Source organism: Solenopsis invicta, chromosome 4 (genome assembly GCF_016802725.1).
Source record: "Solenopsis invicta isolate M01_SB chromosome 4, UNIL_Sinv_3.0, whole genome shotgun sequence".
Lineage (NCBI taxonomy): Eukaryota > Metazoa > Arthropoda > Insecta > Hymenoptera > Formicidae > Solenopsis > Solenopsis invicta.
The window spans coordinates 28410387-28435081 of record NC_052667.1 but is presented as its reverse complement, the minus strand read 5'-3'; the positions used below and the strand labels follow the sequence as shown (position 1 = coordinate 28435081).

General features: G+C 41.1%; 1 protein-coding gene across 1 annotated transcript in view; it reads left to right on the top strand.

Moving 5' to 3' along the window:
- LOC105200379 overlaps positions 1–24695 on the top strand; it is a 41962-nt gene that overhangs the window by 6735 nt on the left and 10532 nt on the right. Inside the window, exons 7-19 of the mRNA XM_011167905.3 lie at positions 6220–6474; positions 7856–8122; positions 9525–9859; positions 10010–10535; positions 10766–11160; positions 11299–11428; positions 11606–12067; positions 12158–12328; positions 13051–13185; positions 13977–14082; positions 18154–18335; positions 22277–22440; positions 24125–24329. Coding sequence (XP_011166207.2) covers positions 6220–6474; positions 7856–8122; positions 9525–9859; positions 10010–10535; positions 10766–11160; positions 11299–11428; positions 11606–12067; positions 12158–12328; positions 13051–13185; positions 13977–14082; positions 18154–18335; positions 22277–22440; positions 24125–24329 — 3333 coding nt within the window. The remainder of the gene's footprint in view (positions 1–6219; positions 6475–7855; positions 8123–9524; positions 9860–10009; positions 10536–10765; positions 11161–11298; positions 11429–11605; positions 12068–12157; positions 12329–13050; positions 13186–13976; positions 14083–18153; positions 18336–22276; positions 22441–24124; positions 24330–24695) is intronic.

Here is a 24695-nt window from a genome sequence, read left to right as displayed (position 1 = left end):
GTTGTTCCGAACGAGATTGCTTTATCGCGGCATTGCCCGTACGGTGTAAATTATTAGCATTATTTCTTTCCCTCCCGCGTAATTTGCATTCCGTTCCACATACAAGTGGAAGCGTTTCGTCGGAGGTTTAATTAATGCGCTGCTCGGAGGTTTAATTAACAAGTTGGAGATAAATACGACAAAGTTGAAAATTTCATTTGTAAATAATAAACTCATTTACTTGGATGCGAATGATGTCAAGTCTGATAATTTTAAGTCACAGGAAGACTTGCAACGCGCATTCGAGATATAGCTCGATGGCTGCATAAAAAAGGAAGCCTTACACAGCGGTGGTTGTTCTCGCGTGAGAGAGAATTGCAAATGACATATTATATAGGATGTTTTGTTAAGTACTAAAAAGAAATTACGAATCACGATGAATAGAGGCTGTGACTGCGAATTTTGTACGCAGCACGAACAATTTCGTTTGAATTAGATCGTTCGGATGCAAGAAGCCCCGCCGGAAGATCCATCTTTTGTACGCGCACCATTGTAGCGACTATAATCGAAAGATTAATATTATCACGTTGCTGGAAAGTTGATGCGTTTTTTTTCACTATGACTCGTCATACATTATAGAGTCATTTGCCTTTGTTTGTATGCGTGCGCTGACTCACTCGCCTGGCGTCACCCGTTAACTAGGAACATTGATGTGACCATCATTTCCAAGTTGGAACTTGTAGCGTATCCTTTGAGCTACAGGGGACTCTCAGACTCGCAAGAAATATCTTATTTCGCAAACACGTTTAAATTATATTTTTATACATAAAAATTAAATTACGATATCGTAATAAATCGATTCGTTTCAGATATATCTCGCTAACGTGGTAACAGTTGTAGTTAATTTAATTCTGATAATAGTTTTCTAAAAACGAGAGAGTAATGCGCGCATGGAGGAAAAATGTAGCAAGATAAATTGTACGGAATGCAGAGAAAACATGTATAAATAAAATGAAAAGAGAAAAAGGGATAGTCGATCGAGAAGAAGCGCGTTGAGAGAATATAGAGGAAAGAAGAAATACCATTTCTAGATACAATAAAAATATGTAATAAAAGTAAATTACATAAAAGGAGAGAGAAGAAAGCATAAGATTTTGCCGAGATAAGATAATACTAGTGCACGAGAATGATACGAATGCGAATTGACGGTAATTTTTGTACGTGCCCGTTGTAAAATATGCCATGTGGGAGGCTTACCGCTAGACTACTCGTGAAACTACCGCCGTACAGCGGCTGTACACAGTTACCCTCGGTATCTTGAATTCTTAGATAGCGTCGGCACGTCCCGCTGGTTGCGGAAGTAAAAATCGCTTAGTGAACGCACTAAGTGCCGGTGGTCTGAGCCTCGCAACCGATTACCACGTTTTGCCTGCGATTTAACCTTCTACATTTACCAGTACGACCTCAAATAACATACCGCGGTGCGCCGTGACATCGTTTTTCAGGAATAAACGCAAGACTACACGGAGGTGAAGAAATTAGTATCGCTGGAGTGTACACTTTCTCTTTCCCACACAAAGTAGAAACTTGATCCTGCCTCATGATGGAGATTGGAAGAGTCCTTTTCTTAACAGGACATTAACTGCTTTAATGAATATTGGCTCGCCCGCTCGCCCGCTCGTCCGCCCGCCTGTCTGTCGATGGAGATGCATCGCACGCGTAACGCGACGCTGAAAAATAATCGTTTCCTGCTAGCGGGAATTTACTTGTAACGGAAATTTATCTGAGGACGTTAACCAAAAAGAAAATTGTGCATAAAAAAATTTTACACAGCAAAACATAATGACAGTAATGACAAATTAACTTTCTCCAGGCAGTGGCAGTAGACAGTCTTACTCATCGTACGGAGCGTGTCGATAAATCATGATTAGATTGTATGCCGAAAGAGATTTCTCGATAGAGCCTTTCAACCTGGATCGAAAGAAGCGGCACGGTAATAACAGTGCTCTTCTGGAACTTGCTTGAAAATATATGAGGCGTTCTCGAAAAAAATCTTTATATTCCGTGTAGTTGCATTAGTTAATATATCAATTGAAATAATAAATGGGAATTATTTTTTAAGGTCACAAAAATTTCTTCGCTACGTGTAATCGAGTCATTTATAATCGCGTAGATTATTTTATTAAAAAATAAAAAAAAAACAGAAACGTAGAAAATCTTTCCAAGCGTAAAATAAATTACAAATTTCACCATCATAGAATATATTAAAATTTCTTATGAGAAATGTTACTTGCAAATTTTATGGGAACTGTATATTTTTGCATAATTTTTTTACAATTTACATGAGCGAATATATTCAAGTGTTCCCATTTAGCTGGAACACCCTGTAGAAAACATTCCGTGAAACGATCTATTCTCCGAAACAATTTAAGCGTCCAGCAGCCAGCGCTGGTCTTCGAATTGCTCGGAGGTACAGCCGCGCCCAGAGAGTTATCGGTTCGTTCGTTTCTCAGATTAATCTCCATTCTGCAGTGATATCGTCCCGATTTTTCCCTAGTCACGATAGCCGCGTGATCTCCACGGCGTTTTCCATCGAACGAAACCGATATACGCTCAGAATGCGAACGGTGTACGAACGAGTCATGCTCTGAAAACCAAAACATGCACTTATGCAACGTAAAAGTTCTGAGCGGTGCGAGCTAAGCAATATTTTGACAGACGCGGCGCCCCGATATCGCCTTGTGTATCGCGTGTATTAGATAATAGAACATATCTTCTACGCCACTATTAATTTATTTCATCGAAGAGTCGTATATTCGAGTTTACTGGCGCTTTCGCGATTAAAACGTAAAGTCTGGTCTACATTACGACTTGTCTAATCGCCGCGCCACACCGCAGAGAGATTTTATTCTCCGTTTTATCACGTGGAAATCTAATTTGTCAGGCCTCCAGCTCCGCCTCGGCGAAATCTCACAATTTCCTTTTCGTCACGTAGAAATTCAATTATATCTCCAGCAATAATGTTAATTTCGTAATATGAGATAATATCAAGTTTGTTGAATTATTCAATGTACAAGGCGCGAGTCGCTCTAAACTTATCTACTTTTACTATCGCCGCGAGAGTTCTCGCGTGATTCGACATGCCGTTTCACTCGTCATCGTCGACCGACATAAGGACACATTATCACCGCCGTGCGTTTGAGAGACGGGCGTCGCGTGTCTTTGAGAGCCCGCATCTCGCATGACATTATCGTCATGCGTTACGTTCGCCCGCGCAACCTGTTTCCTGTTGCGTCGCGTAATCTTTTCCACGGTGTCATTGTCACGAAGATACCGCAAAAATCGCAACGCGTTTCGCCGCGAGCGAAACTCGACGAAAGGAAAAGCGATCAGGTTGACCTTCACATTGATTTTTTTTTCAATGGGATGGCTTTTCTAAGCCGCAAGGTTGTTGCCCCAACGTCAACGTCGGGACCTTCAACTTGAGATGAGCCGACGACACTCTGACAAGTAGGATAGAAACCAGTCGAAGAGCTGGAAAGACCGGCTGCCTTTAATTTCCATCTCGGGAAAAGAATTATTTCTTCAGGCGTATTTCATTCATGAATAATCGTAGGGAAATCGTTTTCTCTTTATACAACTCTATTCCTCGTTCTGGCTTTTCAATTTTTCACTCATTCTCCATTTCTCAATCTATAGATTTTAATTCTACAGTTAATAATTTTCTCGATTTCAGTCGCAATACTTTGAATACTAATTCTTTCCGTCTTTCGTTACGAGCTCGAGAGCTATTACCGCTACCCCTTTCCCCGGATGGTATAAATCTCTCCTATGAAAAAATTAATAACTATAAGTGTATAGCCATAATATATCTACGGATATATCTGTCCATTGCATATGCAAATCTAATAGATAAGGGGGATATTTTGTGACTGGTAGCACGTTGCATGTTTCATTCCACGGCGTGCGACTACCGCGGTATCGCTGAATGTCAATAGCAACCGGCAATCGGCATTCGTGGACCGCCACCGATGCAGCGTCTCACCGCCGTCGCCGCCGCCGCCGCCGCCACCGCGCCGCGCCGTCTCGCGACTCGCGGCAGCTTGACATCATGCAGCTGCGCGTCTCGCTATGGATTCAACTATAAATTACACCCTACCTTGGATAAGGCTGGTCGTGTTTCTCTTCTCAACATACGTGCACACTCACCTTCCACACGTACACGTATGCATACGCACGCGTGCATAGCGCAACTCGCTCTTTACGATTCTTTAATATCTGTCGCTAAACTTTCCCATGAAAGCCAAAGCGCGCGCGCCCGCTGCTAAGATCGCGGCGCAACGCGCGATAGATTTTATTCCTTTACGACCTCCTTAGCACACATTTTGTCACAAGGGCCACCCCACTTGTTCCTTATCACATTCCGTGCATGCAGTCGTATATACATGTACACTACGCGCGCTCGGAATGTCGGCGAAAAGTTGTACCAATCTCCGTCGAGATATCACGATATTTTTCGCTTTTTCATGTAATATGAGACGAAACGTTCAACATCGATAAGAGGCAATATCTCTTTTCTTACGAGATATATTAATTCTTTCTATAAGTTATTATATCTATGTACACGACGTCTACTTAAAAAAGCATGAAATAATTTGCACAAAACATCACGAATGCTTCAGCGCATAGTTTTATCGAGACGTGCGTCATGTTTAAATTTAAAAGTGAGTTTAAAAGTGTAGCACCTGTGATTTGCATCAACTATTAAATGTTTTATGTTTTATAGTAATATTATGTTATAATAATTAAATTTTTATACGAAACATTTAATGTTTTATGTAAACAAACATAAAATCAAAGATTCCAACTTTAATCAAATCAATCGTGTTAAAATATTCAGCGAAAAAAAATTTGATCGTTTATGCTAATACAAAGCATGCTAGGTCTAAAATAAAAACATAAACATAGGTATCAAAAAGCGATTCTCATTTGAAAACTGTCTTAATGTTTTAATACCGCTCTGTGATTGATCTGTGACAAATGTAATGTGACAAATATAGACAGCGCTTGAAATAGCCTTATATAAGAACCAACTATGAATGCCGTTATAATAAACTTCCAAGGTTTCGTATGAATAATTAAAATCATAATCATTAAAAGTGATTATCCAACAATTTGTTTTATCCTGACTTCGTGGGATGCGTTCGCGATGTCTCGTAAGTAGAATTGACGGTGTCTCGCAATCCGTAAAACCTGTTTCTTTGTTCCCACGGGGACTGATTCTAATAGCAAAATAGCAAGGTTCCGCGAATAGAGTCGTCCAAGCTGAGCAGCTTGATTTATGCGTGCACGCACTTCGCATCCTGTCGGGGAGATATCCGCGCTTTCATAACGAGACTGGTTCCTCGCCGTCGTCGTACCGCTCCTTTTGTTCGAATGAGAAATTGACAACGAGATGAGACGACGTGAGAGGAAGAAAAAGAAAAAAAAAGAGTCGGTCGTCCGCGGGTAGTAGTCGGTACGAGCGGCGATGCGCGCCGCGCGTGAAAGCAAACTGCGATACGGAGACTCGCTCGCGGAACGATCGGTCGCGGCGACCGCGTCGTACTGCGTCGAGATAAGTAGAACAATCACGCATAATCATATGCAATCTATCAGAGAAAGTGGGCTAATACGGACCACGGTGGATGGAGGTGATATTCCAACACCTTTGTCTCTCGAGGAGACGTCGAGGAGCGCGTGGCGGCGGACGCTCGCGCACTAGAATATCGCGCGCGCGTTAACGTCAACTAGAAAGAAACAGAGAGAAAACCTGGACTTATCGGTTGGCGGCACGGCGACTTGACTCACTTCGCGGAAGTAATAAAGAATTTTAAGCGTTTCTTTTGTACGCGCGCACATTTAACCTTTACGTTCTGGTTGGCGTGCGCGCGGTGTCGGTTCGTGTTTTTGCACGGTACGCGCTCCTAAGCCGCGCTTACTTTCCTCCGACACCGATCGCCGTATCCGCTGGCCCTCGCTGCATTATTAATCATCATCGGTGTCGTTGGATAACTACTCGTTTCGCGCATCTAGACGCTATACGTTTTCTAATACCTGTTATGAATCTAGATGAAATATTATGATCTATAAAGATCAATTAACATTTATAGAACTCAATTTCTGTGTTAATATTTTTTCTGTTTTTTTTTTTTTTTCAATTCAAAGATAATAACAAATGTGCTAAATTTCTGTACGCAGGTACTCCAACGAGATATAGAGGCGCACGGGCGTATCGTCAGTTCGGTTGTCAAATTGGGAGACAAAGTTTTTACGTATCAACAGCAGCAGCAACAGCAACAAGAGGAACAGGAACCGCAGCGAGATAAGAAACAGCAATCCTCGCAGCCTTTGCGAATAGTAAGATCATTGGAGCGACGTTGGCATCTTCTGTTTCTACGTGCCTTGGAGTGGCAGTGTCACATTGAGACCCTCGTATCTCATATAAGAAATAAGGTAACGGTTCTATTATTCGTCTCTTACCTTTTACGGAGGATTACCTCTACATCTTACTCGAGATGTAAAGAGTCGACGCGATTAAACGGCATACTTATAAACGGAGGCATTCAATTTTCCCAGAGATAATTATGACCTTCTTTTACTTTTTTTTTTTTTTTTCATTCAAAGATTCACAGAGAGCAATGCCTCGAGCGAGAGACATTGCGCGTAAAGATGATTAAAGTGCAAATAAAATATTGATAAAATATAGTTAAAAAAGTATGGAACGTTGTGCTCATTCCGCCGTGCCGCGCCGCGCCGCACCGCCTCGTATTAAACCTCGTCGGTATTTCATTCCTCCCGCTGCGCTGATAGTAGTAATTAAACTGAAACTTGTGGGAAAACGCGTCTGACAATATCGATCGATGAGGATGAGCGAATGGGCGATGTCAGGAAATAAAAGGTGGAGCCGAGCAATAATCTGTTAGTGGTTGCAATTGACGGAGATGCTTCACAATTGACGACCATTAAGAATCGTATATCGCGTAGCCACAGCCGCTAGACGTTTTATTCGTTGCTGCTACAGAAAGAAAACTACAGTAAGCAAATCGATATTTCAAATCTCACCGCGAACGCGGGCACTCCTCTTTAATGAAATGAAATAACTTTCCTTCCATTAAATTTAATGACTTACGTGTCGACAAACCGAGCACAAGGACTATTGATAAAATGAAAATTTCAATTTCAGATCGGTTTAGTTTGATAATTTATAAGAGTTTATGAAACAAACGTGAAATAAATAGGCCTAGATAATTTATTTAATCATCCAGAAAAAAAAAGAATATTTGTGTATCATTAAATAAATTTTACAAAAAAAAAAAAATATTTACATAATACTAATCAAATAACATAATCGATCGTAAATATTAATTGGCGAATATTAAAGGCGTATACGTTTTCTTATAATCTACGAGCTTGTCTGACGTTCCGACCGTTACCCTACCTTGCCCTTTACCTGTTTAAGCTTGTAATATGTTGTCGAGAGATTTTCTTTTATGGGACCTGTCTCAGGTATCCCGTCGAAGGTACGAGGAGATCCGGTCTCTGGACAGAGTAACTCAGTAATACGTCAAGCGTTCGACCAACCATATTTCTCTCTCTTTCAATTCCAACCGCGTCGTGTGACACAGTCGTGCTGATAGTCGTGCGATAACTTTATTAAAACAGAGATAAGTGGCAGTCTTCGTGCAGAAGCGTACCGTTCAACATTTTGGAATATGATAAGAGGAGTGTTGGAGATATCGCGAATAGTAGGATACATTTGCTGCGAGCGGCAGAGTTATGTCGCCAGCGCGTTGTTGGGATCGTCGAGTAAAAGAGATTCGATTGAATATTTCAGAACGCCGTGCCTTACGGCTGCAGTAGCGACAGCGACGAGGAACCAGTCACGAAACAGCCCCGTCTGAGCCGCGGACGATCGCGTGGCTCCGGAGCGGAATCGCCGGGACAGTCCGCTCGCTCGGGCCGCACCGAACGCGCGAAGCGCGTTGCCCGACGCTCGAGGTCCGAGTACTGCGATCATCCAATCTCCAATGAGAGGACCGATCAGTCCGACAGCGACGCCTTTTCCGAGAATCAGTCCATCAGCGAAGGATCGTATTTCGAGGTACGTGAATGACGAGTCCGTGTGAGTTCGATTACGCGATTTCGATCGAGGTCTACTATTATCGCCGGTTGAAACGCACGCTCCCCGTTATCCGTTACCCGTTACCAACCATCCCCGTGACTCTCCTCTCGTGACCGCACAGCGAAGAGTCATCGTTATGGAAATATTGGAAATCGTGCCGGGAATGAATCACGCGACTGACAAATGTTACATTTGTCTATTCAGTGGGACGTTGAATAATCTCAACGAGATAAGAACGACTCGATCACGCAATGATATCGGCATAAAAACAGTTTATAGATATTTAGATCAAAGAATGAATCGTCTTTGTTGCGGTGCATGCTTCTTGTATAATAAAATGTGTCGCGTATATAAAAATATACCCTTGTGTTTTTATCTCGCGTTTCTCTATCTTCCGCAATTTTTGCAAATAATTGCAAAAGACAGGAAGTGGTCTACGTAGTCGTTCCACGAATCGACGGCTGCTATTGTTCTCCATTCTGCTGTCGCGAAACACGACTATTACAAGTCATTGACCTGGTTTTCGAGCGCTGCGCGATTCATGCGTAGAAATATTAACTCTACTCTCTGAGGCGAGTAGTACCGTCGGCATTTTTTCGATGCGAGCGATAGTGGGCGGATCTTACCGTGATTAATTATTGTCGCTGTACATTACTGTGATAGACGGGAATTTTTATTAACGCGCTCAATCAACCTCGATGAGCGCGTCCGAGCGAAATACGTCTCGCGAATGATGCTTCCTCTTAAGAATATCGCAACTGCAGGAATTAAACCAAGTCGTCTTTCAGCCTTAACGAAAGATAAGAGAGCGTTGTTACTACCACTTTACTGCGTAGATTAGAGAAGAGCCGCGTATCCGAATGTGTTAAGTGGACTAAGTCTAGAAGGCCGCGAAGAAGAACGGCTTCTGTAAAACGAATCGGGCATGCACGTACAGTGTTGAAAAGGACTGCTGTACGCCAGACGCCAGGCGATCATCTCGAGAAAAAATAATGCTCGAATTTCTAACAAAAACCCTAACATCCGTGTCGTATCCGGGCAGAGAGAGAGAGAGAGAGAGAGAGAGAGACCTTCCAAAGTAGCACCTAGTGAAATCACAAATATCCATACACGTCCAGATCATTCTTTCACTTTAATATATCGATATTGTATACCACATTTAAAAACTTGCATGTAATCAATAAGATAGTTCTCCTTGCCGATGATTTCACTGCTCATTTCGCTTTCGAATAAAACGAAGAATAGAATTGAAAAAAGAAGGAAATTAATCTTCTTAGAAATCTTGTTCGTCTATCGTGTCTTGTCAAGCAAGCATTTACTGATAATGCGCGCGGGATGTTCGCTATCAATAATTAGTACACGCGCTTTCTACGGCATGCAGGATGAATTGTGTCAGCTGTGTGTGATGGACGCAAGGTCCGACGAACCGGCGAAACGAGAGGCCACTAGTTCCATTACATCTATCGCGGGGAATCGAGGGGAGGAGGGTGAGGTCGAGGAAAGCGGAGCGAGCGACAACGAGCAACACGAAATGCCGCCCACACCGGACACCGTGCCGATAACAACGTCGACGGCGGCGGCGATGCAGAAGACGTGCGACGAAATCGACGCGGCAAGCACCGTGCAAATCGAAAGTACTGAAAAATCGAACAACGATCTACGGACGAGCGAACTTGTGAAACGTGGAGCAACGGATGAGGCTGCTTCATTCAACACGTGAGTCGCATTTTCTTTCTGTCCCACCTTGTTATCTCGCAACGGTAAAATTCTGATTACTCGGCAACCGATTAGCCTAATCGATTTCCCTGATTCTTCTCGACTTCCGCTGAAATCACAACCGACACCAGATTGTTTCCTGATGTTTAGGTCTGACAGGAAATCGAAGAACTGCGCTACATTCTACTTTAAGCATCTCGACACTGACTCCGAGGCAGATTGTGGTCAACTAGTCCAGGAATCATCCAACACAGTGGACGATTCCTCCGAGGAGGAGTGGACTTATACTCCTGCCCGTCAAAATGGCTCTCTTGTCGTTTCGGAGCAGCGAAGGACGAACGTTGTAGTTCGTCTAGATTTTGGCGAGAGTCCGCGAATTGATCTCTCAGAAAAAATGCATTTTGCACAAAAAAAGAATTTAGATAACGGAAAAGAAACGGAACATGATGACCGCGAAGCTCAGCAAAAAGATAGCGATGACGAAAAGAAAAATAATAAATCAAGTATCGAAAGGCTAATCAAAGAAGTTGAGAACTTGATCGGCGAAGAAAGATATACGGCCTCGCGCACTTTTCCGTTAGAATTTGGAAAGAAAAACATAACAAATAATCATCGAGCTAAATACGTGAAGGAATGGTTGAAGTACACGTCGAGAAATTACGAGGGCAGATCACAGGTAAATTATATCAATAGTTTTCTAGAAAACCGGAACGAACAGAAATTTTCAAATCTTTTTCTAGAGCGAATCAAATATTAATGTCATAGCTGATATAAAAATTTTGTATATATATAAAAATGTGTCCTACTTTTTTTTTTTATAAAAATTATTGCAAATTTTTTATTAAGTAGACATAGCACGAGATAGAAAACACGGCATAATTACGTATAACGGCACGTATATTACAGCCATTAGATAGTTGCGACGCCAGCGGTGAATACACGACAGAGGAATCCGACGAAGAAAGACAATCGATATCGTCGGATGATTTACAGAGCAGCGTCGCGACCTATCGCCGATTCGAAGGTGCTCTCGCTATATCGCAATCCCTTTCACAAGAGATACTCGATCACGTTCAGAAAACTCCTGTTAACGAGATACCTCCCGATGAGAATACGCCGAAGGTCGTAATGCGATCGAAACAAAAAGCGAAAGGATCTAGGCCATGGAGTGTTTCTTGTATCTCTCAAATCGGAGATAATCCCACGTTAGCTCAGATAAACAATCCGTTGTCCATATCCGAAACTGCGCTTCATCAATTGGTCCCAACCCTACCTAGCAAATCCGTATCCTTCGATGCTGCGTAAGTACATTTTTTTAAATCATTTTTATCTGTATATTTCAATCAAGTTTTGCCCTATATTTGGTTATTAATTCATACGCAACTTCCATCCGTGCACTTAAAAATAGAGTTTATCAGTGAATATTATTTATATTGCAGAGGATCACGAAAATCGTTTAATAATTCTGCATCCACTTTATTAGAAGAAACTCTTTTGTGTTCTGACGATCGTATAGCTAGAAATATATCATTCCGCAGAAAGAAAAATAGATTGCGTAAAAAGACTTTGGTAAGAGAGATATTTTTATACATATAAAAAAATTAATATATTTGAAACGAATTAATTATTGTTAAATGTATTTTTTATTTCATCGAGTAAGAGATACACTTAACAAAAAAAGCTTTCAAGCTTTATTTCGTAAAAATTTAAATTGATGATAAAAATTATCGATTCGTATTTATTTAGGGTCGTAAAAGTGAATCTAGTTCAGAAAGTGCGCACGCCAATCATCATTCTGCTGGAAGCGATGGTAGTTCAAATCAACAACGTTCCTCTCGCAAAATGAATCTAAATCGTACAACTCATATAGTTCCGAAAGAAAACTGCCATAGTCATTCCACGACTCTCGTCAAATCCGGATCTTTCTCAGGCTGTACCGTCCATCAACAACTATACGTAGAAAGGACGCTTGTCAGTAATCCTACACCGCTCAGGCTACTCTGTTGCAAATCAGTTGCTTCCACATTGGAAACGGAAGGCGAGGATCGTGATTGTGCTCAAGGACACTTTGCTTACGCTAATGATATGTTCACTACCGTACTGAATAACAAAGAACTAAGCAATCAGCAGTCGAATATAGACAGTGACGTGGAAATGAATAGTCTTGGTAACAATTCGTTGTACGAACAAGCCTGGGATAATTACCAGGTGATATAAAATTTCATAACACTAACAATAACAATTTATAAAAAGTATTGTCTTGTCTTTACTTATTTTGATCAATCTGTTGATCCGCAGGAAAAATACATGAGCGAAACTTACAGCGAGCCATTAGATGTAGAGACGGCTCGAGAATTGTTGGAGTTTGGAGATGACTATCGACTCTTTATAGATAGTCAGTCGGAATGCGCATCCAGTATAAGCGCAATTCCTGCTTCTTCGCCATTGCCTAAGACTCGCACATATCATGTAGGTGCTTTACTATTATACTGTCTCGATCAAGTATCCGTATTCTTTCTATAAAAAAAAAACTTTGCTGCAAGGAGAGAAGAGATTTAATACATGTAATTGAATTAATCATATTAATGATTAATTTTTATGTATCATGATATTGAATATTGTGCCATTTTTTTTATTATTACATTGATATAAATACACTTCAATAAAGTATTACACTTTAGATTATAGCTACGATAAATAAACTTTTCAAGCAATTATATAAGTGTTTTATTTTACGTAATATGTTATGTAATAGTATTAATTGCATGTAGGTTTTTTTATAGTCTTGTTGCAATCTAAATCGTAATTATCAGATTATTGATTGGTTTTGCTATAAAATAAATATGATGAGTAATTCAATAATTCAGTAATGAAATATTTCGGTATTAAAATCTATCTCGATGATTATACAATTACGATATTGATAAATCAAATCTTAAAATAAAGATATATTGATACAATAATAAACTATATTGTTCGTAATTAATCAAGAATTATTTTGGATAATACAATAAAAAGAATCTAAAATGTCTAACATAAATGGTCGTAACTCTACTCGACTCATTCATAGACGCATTCATGGACGATACATCTGTATATGTATTGTGTCTATGTTACGTTCGGCATAAATTCCAAGAAGATACCACGTGTTACGTAATCACAGGCGTTCACGCAATATAATTGTATTCTAGGAAATTGACGACAGTACAGAAGACAGTGATAATGACGAGGAAGATTTACGAAAAATCACAGAAAATTCACAAGCGCAGCTTAAACATGCGGAAAATATTTTCGTAAAATCCAGTGGCGTGGTTCCTACAGAACTCGTACGTATCTTCTTATTAATGCTTGCAATACAACGTCCTGTATCCGTAACATTTTATAGATGCTTATGGAATACGGTTTTAACTTTATCTCTCATACGCTTTATCCGAACTTTTGTTTTATCTCGTAAGTAGTGATTTTATTAAGTTTGCATGTCGTATGTATATGTACTGTATCAATGCATGTAATATAGTTTAATTATTTCACTTAAGTTTGCGTTAACTATAATGTTGCCTCTTTTCCTACATTATCAATTTCCTACATTATAACGTTGCTCGATAAGAATCTACAAATTATATTTTATTTATATTTTAATGTATAATTTCAATTACTCTTAAGGACATAAAAAATCTTGTGTTCCTGTAACACATATAAGATTTATGTATACTTATACCGTTTTATTAAGTTATATAAGGTTTTATATTAAAATTTGCAATATTATATTGTTACCCTTTTCTTTGTTTCTTTTTTATTTAAAGACTGTAGATAATTGCATTGAACTTCAAGATCATTCTTTAATTATGTCTAACTTAGTGTACACGATTATTTCTTTTTTCCTCTTATTACAAAAGTTGTGCATAGTAAATACAAGACATAATCATGTGATACTTTGGACTAGATTATGATCGTTTAATTATAAGAATTATTCATATACTTTTTGTTAATGTTATGTCAAATAGAATAATAGAATGTAATAAAATGATTAATTAGATACATTATTTTATGTTTGATTTATATCATGACAGTACAAACACACAAGTTAATAGTATTTATCCTTTTTTATCTCTAATAGGCCGAAGTGGAGTCTGCATGTAAAGAAAACTTAGGATGTTTGCAGGCCGTGCTGAAATCGCAAAACGGATACTTGCGAAATGAAAAATATTTGAAACAAATTCGCGGTGAGTACAAGCAATTAATCAATTTCAAATCATTCTTCATAATCACTTTGTGTCTGAGCGCGCTTGTTTTCTGGCTTATTTCGGATGGTACGCGGTGAGAATGATATCTTCCAAAAACAACATATTATTGCATGTTAACACACGTATAGAAAAATCTCTTTGTATAGACACATGGACACATGGAATGTATGCTCACATTATTTCATCGTATCTGCCGTTATCTGATTTATCAGTACAATCGTATTTATTTTTGTTGAACGTGTAAATAGATAACAAAAATAAATGCCTGTTTCCGTACAAAATTTTATAGCATGAAAGTCTTTCTACTGTCAGTAAGCGCGTTAGGTTTCAATTCGTCTGTGTCAAAATTAGCTGTAATCTGATGTGTCATTGCGAAATCACTGCTCTAGTTCGACCGGTTTAACATTTATATTCATGACCTAATCGAATAGCAAGTACTTGAAAAACTTTGAACCCTATTTTAATCCAACTAATATTATTTATCTATTTTGTATATATGTATTTTATTATTTATGTTAAATAAAAAAACTTTATGTTAATCCGCTTATTAACATTTATGCACTACAGTGCATCTAATACTTTCTCTTCATTTTAACCTTTTGCGATCTGCACAATTTTTGTTATTATTATTTGATAATTGCGGTTTTCTACTCTTTACACTTGTATTTGGTTTAGCTAGGTGAACGTAGAAAGAGAGAAGTATTGTCAAAAATAAGAGAGAAAGCAAAGGATTATGCCGAGATATAACATATAATAAAAACTAGATGCTAGTGCTAATATTAGTTTCTCTTTATACGCTCGTGCTTGCAACAGTAATCGTGAAATTAAGAGATGCAAAATACGCGTCGTAATTAGGACAAGCGTACGCTTTCGTAGCAGCTAAATCGGCGCTGGGTACAATTTGCTTTCTAGTCAACAAAGTTCGAATAGGTGCATCCGAGCGAAAAAGGAGAAAGCAGAAAACATCTATGCTCCTAACGACCACGCGACGCATTGTAAATCCGCGGTATTGTTTAATCGAGGCATCGGTGTCAGGAGTAACTCGTCGACTGAAAGCTTCTGACTGTTTTACTAGCCGCGTTAGTGTATTAAGCGCACCGTATAAGCGTCAGATCGGATTAGCGACAAGTTTACTCCGATCGTAAATCTAACAAGATCGTTGGATCGCCGATCGTGCGTGCACGTGGGTGGGTACACGAGGTGGTACGTGGTATACGCGTAGGTGGAGTATGTAAGACGAATGCCCGCGGCGCGCCTTATATAAAACTTAACGACACCCCGCGTCCGCGTCGCGTCCGCGTCGCGTCGCGTCGCCCAGGAACGTAGAAACCGGTGGCGGTACACCGCGCCATTCGCGGTCGTATCAACGCGATTCGCGACTCGTTCCTTCGCTCGCGCAATCGTATCTCCGCTACGTTCGTCACGTGGGGACGGTGCTCACTCCCGCGAACGAGCGCGCCGTACCTCGCAGTGTTTCGATGCGTCCGAACGTTAGCGGACGTTCGCATTCGCCTCGCGCGTTTCAGTTATCCGTCACGGATTTGTCCGACGCGATTTGGCAGAAGGGACACCCACGTCTTCCGGCCGACGTCCACGACGCGCGTCCACCTGTCGTTTCGAATTTATCGCTCCGATGCTCGCGCGAAGGAAGAAGATCGCTCCGACCAATTCGCGTACGTATTATTATCTTCGTCGACAACGTTTCGCTATTACTGTCGTTGTTGCGCAGTTAGTGTAATTAGTTTTACGTCGTATCGATCGTAAGAAACGTGTTTTCCTCTGCAACTACCAAGTCCGAAGTTCATATTTAGATTTCTTTTCGATTTCTCTTCCAACATGACTACGCGAAAAGAAGTAATTGTTAATCGTCCGGGACAACTTTCGAAAATTCCTTTCGCAAGATAATATAGCTATCGTATTGTCATGTATCAAAGATTTACAATGTATTGTTATTGACGGTATTAAACATCGAAATTAAGTGCAGTTTCAACCGACTCGCGTATCCAAAAATCCGTAAACGGCAAAGCCGTGCAAATACCGCCGACGCGATGAGAACATCGATTAAAGAAGATCAAGTAAATGCTTACGCAAGCAGATGTTCGGATAAACTGTCCGCAGGAAATTTAGATAATGCGAGGACCTCTCGAAATATCTTTGAATCGTTATCTCAGAAAAATAAAAAAAAGGCGCTGCTATCGTCAAACATTAATTCTTGTTGGCATATTTCGAAATGATAAAACTTTACGTTCGTGCAAACGTTGCGGAAAAAAGCAAACGATTGTAGCAGCCCTTCTTTCCGGATCTTCGCATTGTTGCGTGCGGTAATAATGTACGACGTCCATGCGGTAATGCCGTTCCGTTACTCGTCGAATCCATCGATCATTCTCGCGATATCACCGTTCGAAACGCGATGCGATTGCACGATGTGTCGCATGTCATGACGATTGTCTCCGTGATCGTCGCTCCACTTCTCCGAGCCAGAATAGAAAAAGTTCGCGAAAGTAAATTGTACCGAGAAACGTTCTGAAAACATCCGCGGACGTGAAACTTTACGGGCAAAAATATTGTAATTGAATAAAATAGAACATATATTCTCTTCGGCGCATATAAGGCTAACGGAAAGGAATTTACACCACAAAATTTCTATCACACTTATCCATCCATTATATCAAATCTAATGCTACTTATTTTCTACACTTATACTTTTTATAATAATACTTGACATCCGTTTACATTTATACATGTGTACGATCTTCTTTCAATTTTCCATTTCTTTTTTAAACTGACAGCCTTACTCCTTATTATCTCTCCATATTGCACTTAATAAATACCTATTCTTACTTTCGCTCACACGCGCTCCATTGTTACCTTATCTTTATCTCTATCTAAAAGCTCTCTCTCTTCTTATTTTCGTTTCTAAATATTTTCCTCCCTCTCTATCCTCCTTTTCTCTTATCTCTTTTCTCTCGCAAATATTGTAATATTGAATTCTGCGCGAAATTGCATTAGAATAGAAGCCTGACCATGCATTCGACCCGGTATGAACTGTTTATGTGTCCCTTTAGGTATCCCTTTTGTGTTCGCATACGCATATGCGTGTTTCCGCGAAAAACGCGTCGTGCGTTACGTCGTTCAAAAACACCAACTGCATTCAATGCGATTTACGCTCCGGCGATCATACGCGGCTCGCTCCGCCGCGTACGATCGCACGAAGCGTGCATTTCCACGTCGCGCGTTTACATATGCAACACGCGCACGATACAAGTTTCGTATCGCGTTATCGTTACGTTTTTCTCGTACGTATGGTCCGTCGTTTCCTGTAGGTCAATGCAAAACATGATACTTTCCACGCGTCAAATTTTTCTTATTACATTCCGTACACGCCTTTCAACGATATAACGGCAACTTTTACAACGACGCGACGCCGCGTCGTTAATTCGATCTTCGTTCGCGTCTGTATCGTTTCTATCTCTCTGATCGTGCAGTTTCGGTCTGGAAAAAGTGGCCGTCATAAAAGAAAGTGGCGGGACGAGAAAGAGGTCACAGAAGGCGTACGGTACAGACATAAGTATCTTGACCTTTAAGATTTTTTGTTCACGATCATTTTACATAACCGGCTGATGAGGGCCACGAATCGTTATAGATACCGTTATTACGGATAACAGTATAGCTCTTTAAAGCCCGGAAATAAAACGACATATAGAAATATAATTGTTGGGATCCTTTCTTTCTCGCTGGAGAAAAAAAGGAAAGAGTTGAATGTACGCGTCGAGTATCAAGATGACACATGTGAAATTATAACCGTATGTAATAATGTAGAAAGTCTGTGCCGTGCTATTGTGCTGAGGTTTAGATTTAACATTACACGCATTATTTTATGTCAAGAACTCTACGTATAAATCTGCATATATTTTTAGATTTTGAAGAAACAAAAATTAATTGAAATTTTATTCATTTTTTAGAAATAACTTTGAAACGTGGACACTCAAAATATTTTCAGTGCTTTTTATTCGCCTATTTTATTAAATAAATGTTGTCTAATTCATTTAGGTACGATCGAGAGATGGGAGATCTTGGCATCGCGAGTCGAGCAGGCACAAGTAGCCAGCGCTCTTCATCGCGAGCTGGCTACCATGAGAACGGAATTCAAAGCCATGTACGATCGACTTTTCGATTACGAAATCGGCCTGGAGCTGCCGGACGTGCTCGACGATCGGATTAACGGGATCACTGTAAGTTATTTTTTATATTACGCTTATTTTTACTCTACATGTTCTGATTTTAAAGCTACTTTTAGAAGGATCTTTGATACGCAGAATTCATGTTAAATCTATTTAGATTAAAGCCTTCTGATTAATTTTATTAGTATTACATGTATGTAAAGTATATATGTACAACTTGTGCATTTAATGATAATTCTCCATTAGATGTGATTTGAAATCGTACTGTTCTTAGAACGGAATTACCTTTTTATCAACAGTAAATTACTCATATGGTAATTTACGTCCTGTCGGTAATCATACCGATAAAGATATTCTCTTATGGTAAAAGAGAAATCTACTGTAACTCTATTGATACGACAGAGATTCCATTCACTGCTTCCGATCTTGCTCTTTAGCTAAATAAATTATATTTGCAATATCGATTTCATTAATTAACGTAACTACCTTAGCCCTAATTGGTTTATATAGCGCATCAATTAATATCAGAATATTGTCTTAGTGTATATTAAGTAAATATAATAAGTATAATTTTGGAATGAAATATTTTTTAATAGTGAAACAATGTTGTGCAAAATTTTTGATAAATGTAAATGACATGATTGGCCTTAAGCAAATTGGTATAAGCAATAGATGTTAAAGTTTAAATAAAATATCTGAGAATTTGATTAAAACCGCTTACGTTGGCGATCTTAAAAATTCGAAGGAAAAAAAAATTTGAATCTTAGACGTGTCTCTCAAGGCATGCAGTTTCTGACGAATTTTTGCAAGTTCTTCGGGAATCGAATTCGCGAATGGAAAAGCGCATTATTGGAAATGTCTCTGGTACGGCGGGTAAGACAGAAAAGTCAGAAACTGAGGGTAGAAAACTCGCCAAGCAGTCGCGGTTGGAGAGGAAGAGGAGGAACGAAATGAAAGCGGTCGAAGGAGGTGAACTAAGGGATGAGGGAGGCGTTGGCAGAGACGGGGAGGTAGAGAGAGAGAGAGAGGGGGGGGAGAGGAAGGGAGAGAGAGAGTAGAAGAGAGCAGTCAGGAACCAAGTAGAGAGGCAGAGGTAGTGGCGTAAAAGCGTAGTCGTGTCGCACGTACGCTCGTCTGACGGCGACGTGCTCGGCATCGCAACTCGCGCGGAGAGCGAATGCCGGCGAACCTAGCTAACCCCGCTCGGTGGAGTTCCACCCCCCGAGAGTCATCCCCCTTCGATCCTCCCGGCACATTCGGCCCTACCGCGGAAGCCCTCCGTGGAAGCTGCCGCCGCCACCGTCACCGCCGCCGCCGCACCCTCCCCAGCCTCATTGCGAAGACCAAACACATGCTCCCTATCTATCATCAAGATGTATTAGCGTCCAACATTTGCCGGGTGAACTCGTCGCTCTGCTGCATTATGCACGAGACGTGTAGCTCGCACCAATCCGCGCCGCGTCGGTCCGAACCGCACTCTTGTTCTACCTCTTTTTTTTCTTCCTTTTTTTTCGTTTACTTCTCATGCTTTCACCGTCGTCAAAGTCCCTGATAGCGAGGGAAGTTTGACGCGGTCATAAGACCCGCGATGTCGTACGGCCGGTCCCTCGGTGAGAGTTTCGCGCGGGACGAGTAAACGCGAAAGGAGAATCGGGATAGGCAAACGCGTAGCCCGAAAGTAGCCTGACGTGTGTGCGTGCGCGGATGGAGATTGTCAACAAGCTGATTACGTATCGCGAACGATTGTCCACCGCCGCGCGACGCACGTGGAGAATTGGCGATTGGGATGCAGGCCGCGGCTCCGAAAAGCGCAACGGCGCGAACAAACGCAGACTGACGCGCGCGCGCGCGCGCGAGACAGAATTGAACATTCCGTTATGTATTATGCATCGCTAAGCAGAGCACAATTGGGTCTACGCAGTCCATCCTGCGGGGCACGTACGCTCGCGTTGGCGTGGACCGAACGTACGACGCGACTCGATGAGGCACGTCATCCCACTGATTATGTTATTGCGTAATATCGGACAAACGTATGTGCAGTTCGCTTCATCCGCAAAATTAATTTTACGTCGTTATTTTAGCCATTGTAAATAATTAATAAAATTAACTTTAGGAGAACACTGTAGTTTAAAAAAAATGTGCGATAATGTAATATCACATGTATGATGATGCACGACTACATACGCATAATAACATTTCAACACGAAAATTTATTACGTTTATTATGAAGGCAGATGATAAAATTTTAAAAGAAAATGAAATCTATCTACTCTTTCTCCTCTCATAGTAAGATCTATCCTCGTGAGACACGGTCTTTGCGGGAACTGCGCGGAAGGCGATACTTGTGCGGGAGGATCGTGGCACAATTAGAATACCGACGGTGTATCTCCGTTCCACTTAGTACCGTGGAATTACGAGACGTAAAAAGCTAATTCTCTACTTTTACGGGGTACGTGCCCGGTGGTATGGCGGTCGGACGAGCGGGTGAGCGGGCGAGCGGGCGAACGGGCGGGCGGCCTCATAGGCATGCAGGTCCCGAACGCGCAGCGACCGCTCTGTATACCGAATTCGAATCAATTGATTGGCTGTTGATTGGAAATTGAATTGATCGGAATGTGCGTGTCTGCTGCGAGCCGCGAGGGCGAGCGACGAGGGCGAATGGCAGGGTGGTGGTGGCGGCGGCGGCGGCGGCGGCGGCTGCCGCGCTGGTTATGCGTCGTTGATACTGATGGCGGCGACGGTGCCGGTGGTGGCGGTGGTGGCGAAGAGAAGCGTAGCAGGGTGGTTACAAAAAGAGGGGTAGAAGCGGGGAACGGTCGCTTCTGCCTTTGCTATGCGACCGGAATATCAATGACAACCACTTTTCGCCGGACACCGGGGCAAATCCACGCCGTGCACTTTGCAATACCGACCGTGCGCGTCGGGGACCGTTCTCCTTTTCATCGCGCGATTTGCCCCCGCTTGACGGTACAAACAAACCCAGCTAACTGCCGGCGCGCGGCGACTTGCGACGAGGGCCGTGCAGAATTTTACAAAAAAATTGCAAAATGTGGAAAAAGAAAAAACTATGAGCCGCGGCGCCAATCGCGAGTCCACCGTACTTGTTAGTTTTCCAGCCAAGGGAAATAATGCGAACGAGAACGAGCATTTATCAGTGGCAGCATAGCTAAATATAAGGGTTGTAGGAACACACGCGTCACGGCACGATGCAGTAACCACGTCACGTTGTCACATCCCCGTCGTCCTACCGCGGGACGCTACCGACGAGGACCGCATAAATAAACCCGGGTTTACGACGGCGACATAGGGCGTAAGAGAACGAAAACGAGAGCCCGTTCCTCTTCTTCCCGTTCCATTTCTTTCGCTCATCGCGTGACGAGCGGGAGAGGACTTGGAAGGGAAGCTCGTAAAACTCGCCCTTGTGGTCATCTCGCGCGTCTTATATCCTCTGCCTCTTGTTTTTTCCGTTCTTTAAAAGTAATTTCTCTCTCTCTTCGGAGGAGCCGAACCACCATCTACCAACATTTGCTCTGTTATCGCGCTGTAGTATCGAGCTTACATCGATCGAGCTCGAAACACTGATGTATCGATATTACAATACATTCTGAATAGAAATAGCGATCGATGTTCAATGATATAGATGAACTTTTCAAAACATTCCGAAAAATACATTCTCTGGCGAACATATTCGTCGAGATATCTATTTAATTTCGACGATTAGTTCGGTAGACACGAAATGCGATACTGCGGATCGATCGACGCACGCGGAAAAGAAAGTTATCCCTTTTCGGCGTTTTGGTAGATACGCGATAAAACTCACTTAGATCCCACGTGTATCCGGTTCTTGGCCGGATTCCTTAGTCCGTGGCCACTTTATACATCACCTTCACCCTCGGGCGGCGACCCCTGCGCGTTTGCCCCTGCACCGCGGGTAATTCGTTTGAGTTAGGCGAGCGAGCGAGCTACTAAAAATGTATATTTTATGTTCGCAGACCGAGCTGGCTGTTCTGAAGGACCGCAAGGCGGCGATGCTCGAACTGAACGTCTCCGCGAATCGGCTAATCACCAATCTCGGTGCCTCCGCGCCGTTAATTTGCACAGCCCTCAAGGATGGTGTGGCGGACCTTTACAGGATATGGGACGAAACGTTCCAAAAGTGAGTAATTGCCCTTTTCAAGTCATTTTCAGAAAGAATCAAGAAAACTATATGCGAAAGTGTAAACTTTTTACCTTAATTTTTTTTTAACATTCACTTATCTTATAAATATACAAGTTAGAAACATGCGCGAGAGAGAGAGAGAGAGAGAGAGAGAGAGAGAGAGAGAGAGAGAATGCAAGCTTGTTAATTAGTCCACGATAGATTTTGAGAAAGTTGCGCTACAGTGAGAAAATGATTTGATAGTTTTCTTGATTAATTTGAAGAATGCCCTTACTGCGGTATATCCCGTATAGAATAGTTGGCACTGGATCACATCGACTGGCCGTTTGCCGGCCGACGTGTGACGTTAGGCAAATATTTTGAGAGGTAATGAAGCCACCAAAGCAAACAGCGGAAACTGAGAGCGGCATAGGTACCGCCAGTAAGGGCTCTCCTCGTTGGGATTTTGACCCGTGTCGTGGGATTACTAGCTTTAACAGAGATCGCGTTTAATCACGGACGTTTTCCGAGCGACAGCTCTAACAGAAAAGCGACTGATCGAGATTCGGAGGGGACAGCGCGATGCAATATCCTCTTGCACTTTCCTGTCACGACTTCTACCGATATTTTATCGATGTAAAGTACAAAAAATATAGATTTTTCTTTATTTGTCAATTTGCAGAATAAAAAATAAAATTAATTTTATTTCATAAATTAATTTCAATAGATGATAAAATTAAATAAACATCAAAGTTGAACTGTATAAAAATTATTTTGCTCATTTTTTCGATTATTCAAGTTAAAATTTGTTAAACAAATTCGTCATTTTAGAAAATTACATTATTTGAAAAAATAAACTATAACTTTTGCCATAATATTTTTCTTTAGGCGAGCGACGACGATTAGTTAGCACGATCATTATAACCCTCTTTTAATTTCCATATGAGCACTCGATTCCCCCCTTTGATAGGGGTTTAGGCCATTCAAAAAGGGGTTTACCACTGACCCATTGGGGTTTACAGAGGTCAATCCTATCCCTTCGTTTGGTACAAAAAGACACTTCTATTCTTGAGAGATGATTTTCACAAAGAGTGGTTATTTAACTCTTCGAATTATTCACGCAATTAATTGGCGATTTATTAAAAAAAAAAAATGTTAAAAAATATTTATCAATATTATAAAACATACGAGTCTTATAAATATGTAACTCTTTGCCTTTCTGATGGATACGCCAATGCGAAAAAGGGACACGGATCAGCCTTCCTTGATTCATTCGTATGTTCGCTAGGGACGTTCACAGATTGACCTGGAATAAAGTGTTTTTATTTGCCGATAGTGCCGGAGGGAGGGCCCACTAATAATTCGACGTCTTAATGTTTGCACAACGGCTTTACCCTCTTTTCGTTTTTTATTGTATTGACTCGCATGATTTTTCTGCCGAAATTTGCTTCGCGTTCTTTGTATTCACCCTTTCGAGAAATAATGAATAATTTATAAGAAAAAAAATAAATGAAGAAGAAAAGATTTTTTTTTAGCGTTAATATATTCCAATGGAAAGTGTTGTATGGTTTATATTCAATTTATATTTTAAATATTTCAAAAAATAACTTGTGCGATATATAAGAGTAATAATAAAATATTTTGTTAAAATGTACATATTGAAATTCATGTTATAAACGTACGTCCGTGTTTTTCTTTTCAGAGGTACTCAACAGTTATGCGTCTTGCAAACTATGCAGCAGTTCGGTATACGCTTGGCCGAATTGCAGTCCGCTTTAGGAAGAGACAGGGAGACACTGACGGTTCTGAATATAGCTCTGCAACAAGCGGGTGCCACTTCGGAGGTCGCCTCTTCCGTTCGTTATGTCGCGCGACTTTTGTCCGAGACAGAAGACATCAATTGTCAGGTACTGTCCTTTTCAATTAAATTCAATATTCTTTCCATCGACTAATAGCAATAGTAGTAAAACTTGCGTAAAGTAATCCGTGTGAGAAAATAGCTCTTCTAATTGTAAGTTATAGGAATTTGATTTACTTTTTTTTTTTGTTAAATTAGTTAATCCTTTTTTACTAAATATCTTACGCAACATTTCTTAACTAACGATTATAGTTAGCAAACTACGAAATCTTTCCAAATCCTATGTCAGATATCCCCATCGCATCCTTGATTTTCAATCGGTTAGATGGCTGTTAGCAATTATTCAACGCCAGTGGATGGGGTAACGGTTCCCAGAGGCATCGCTTGTGTGCATAAAGCCATTCCCCCACATAGA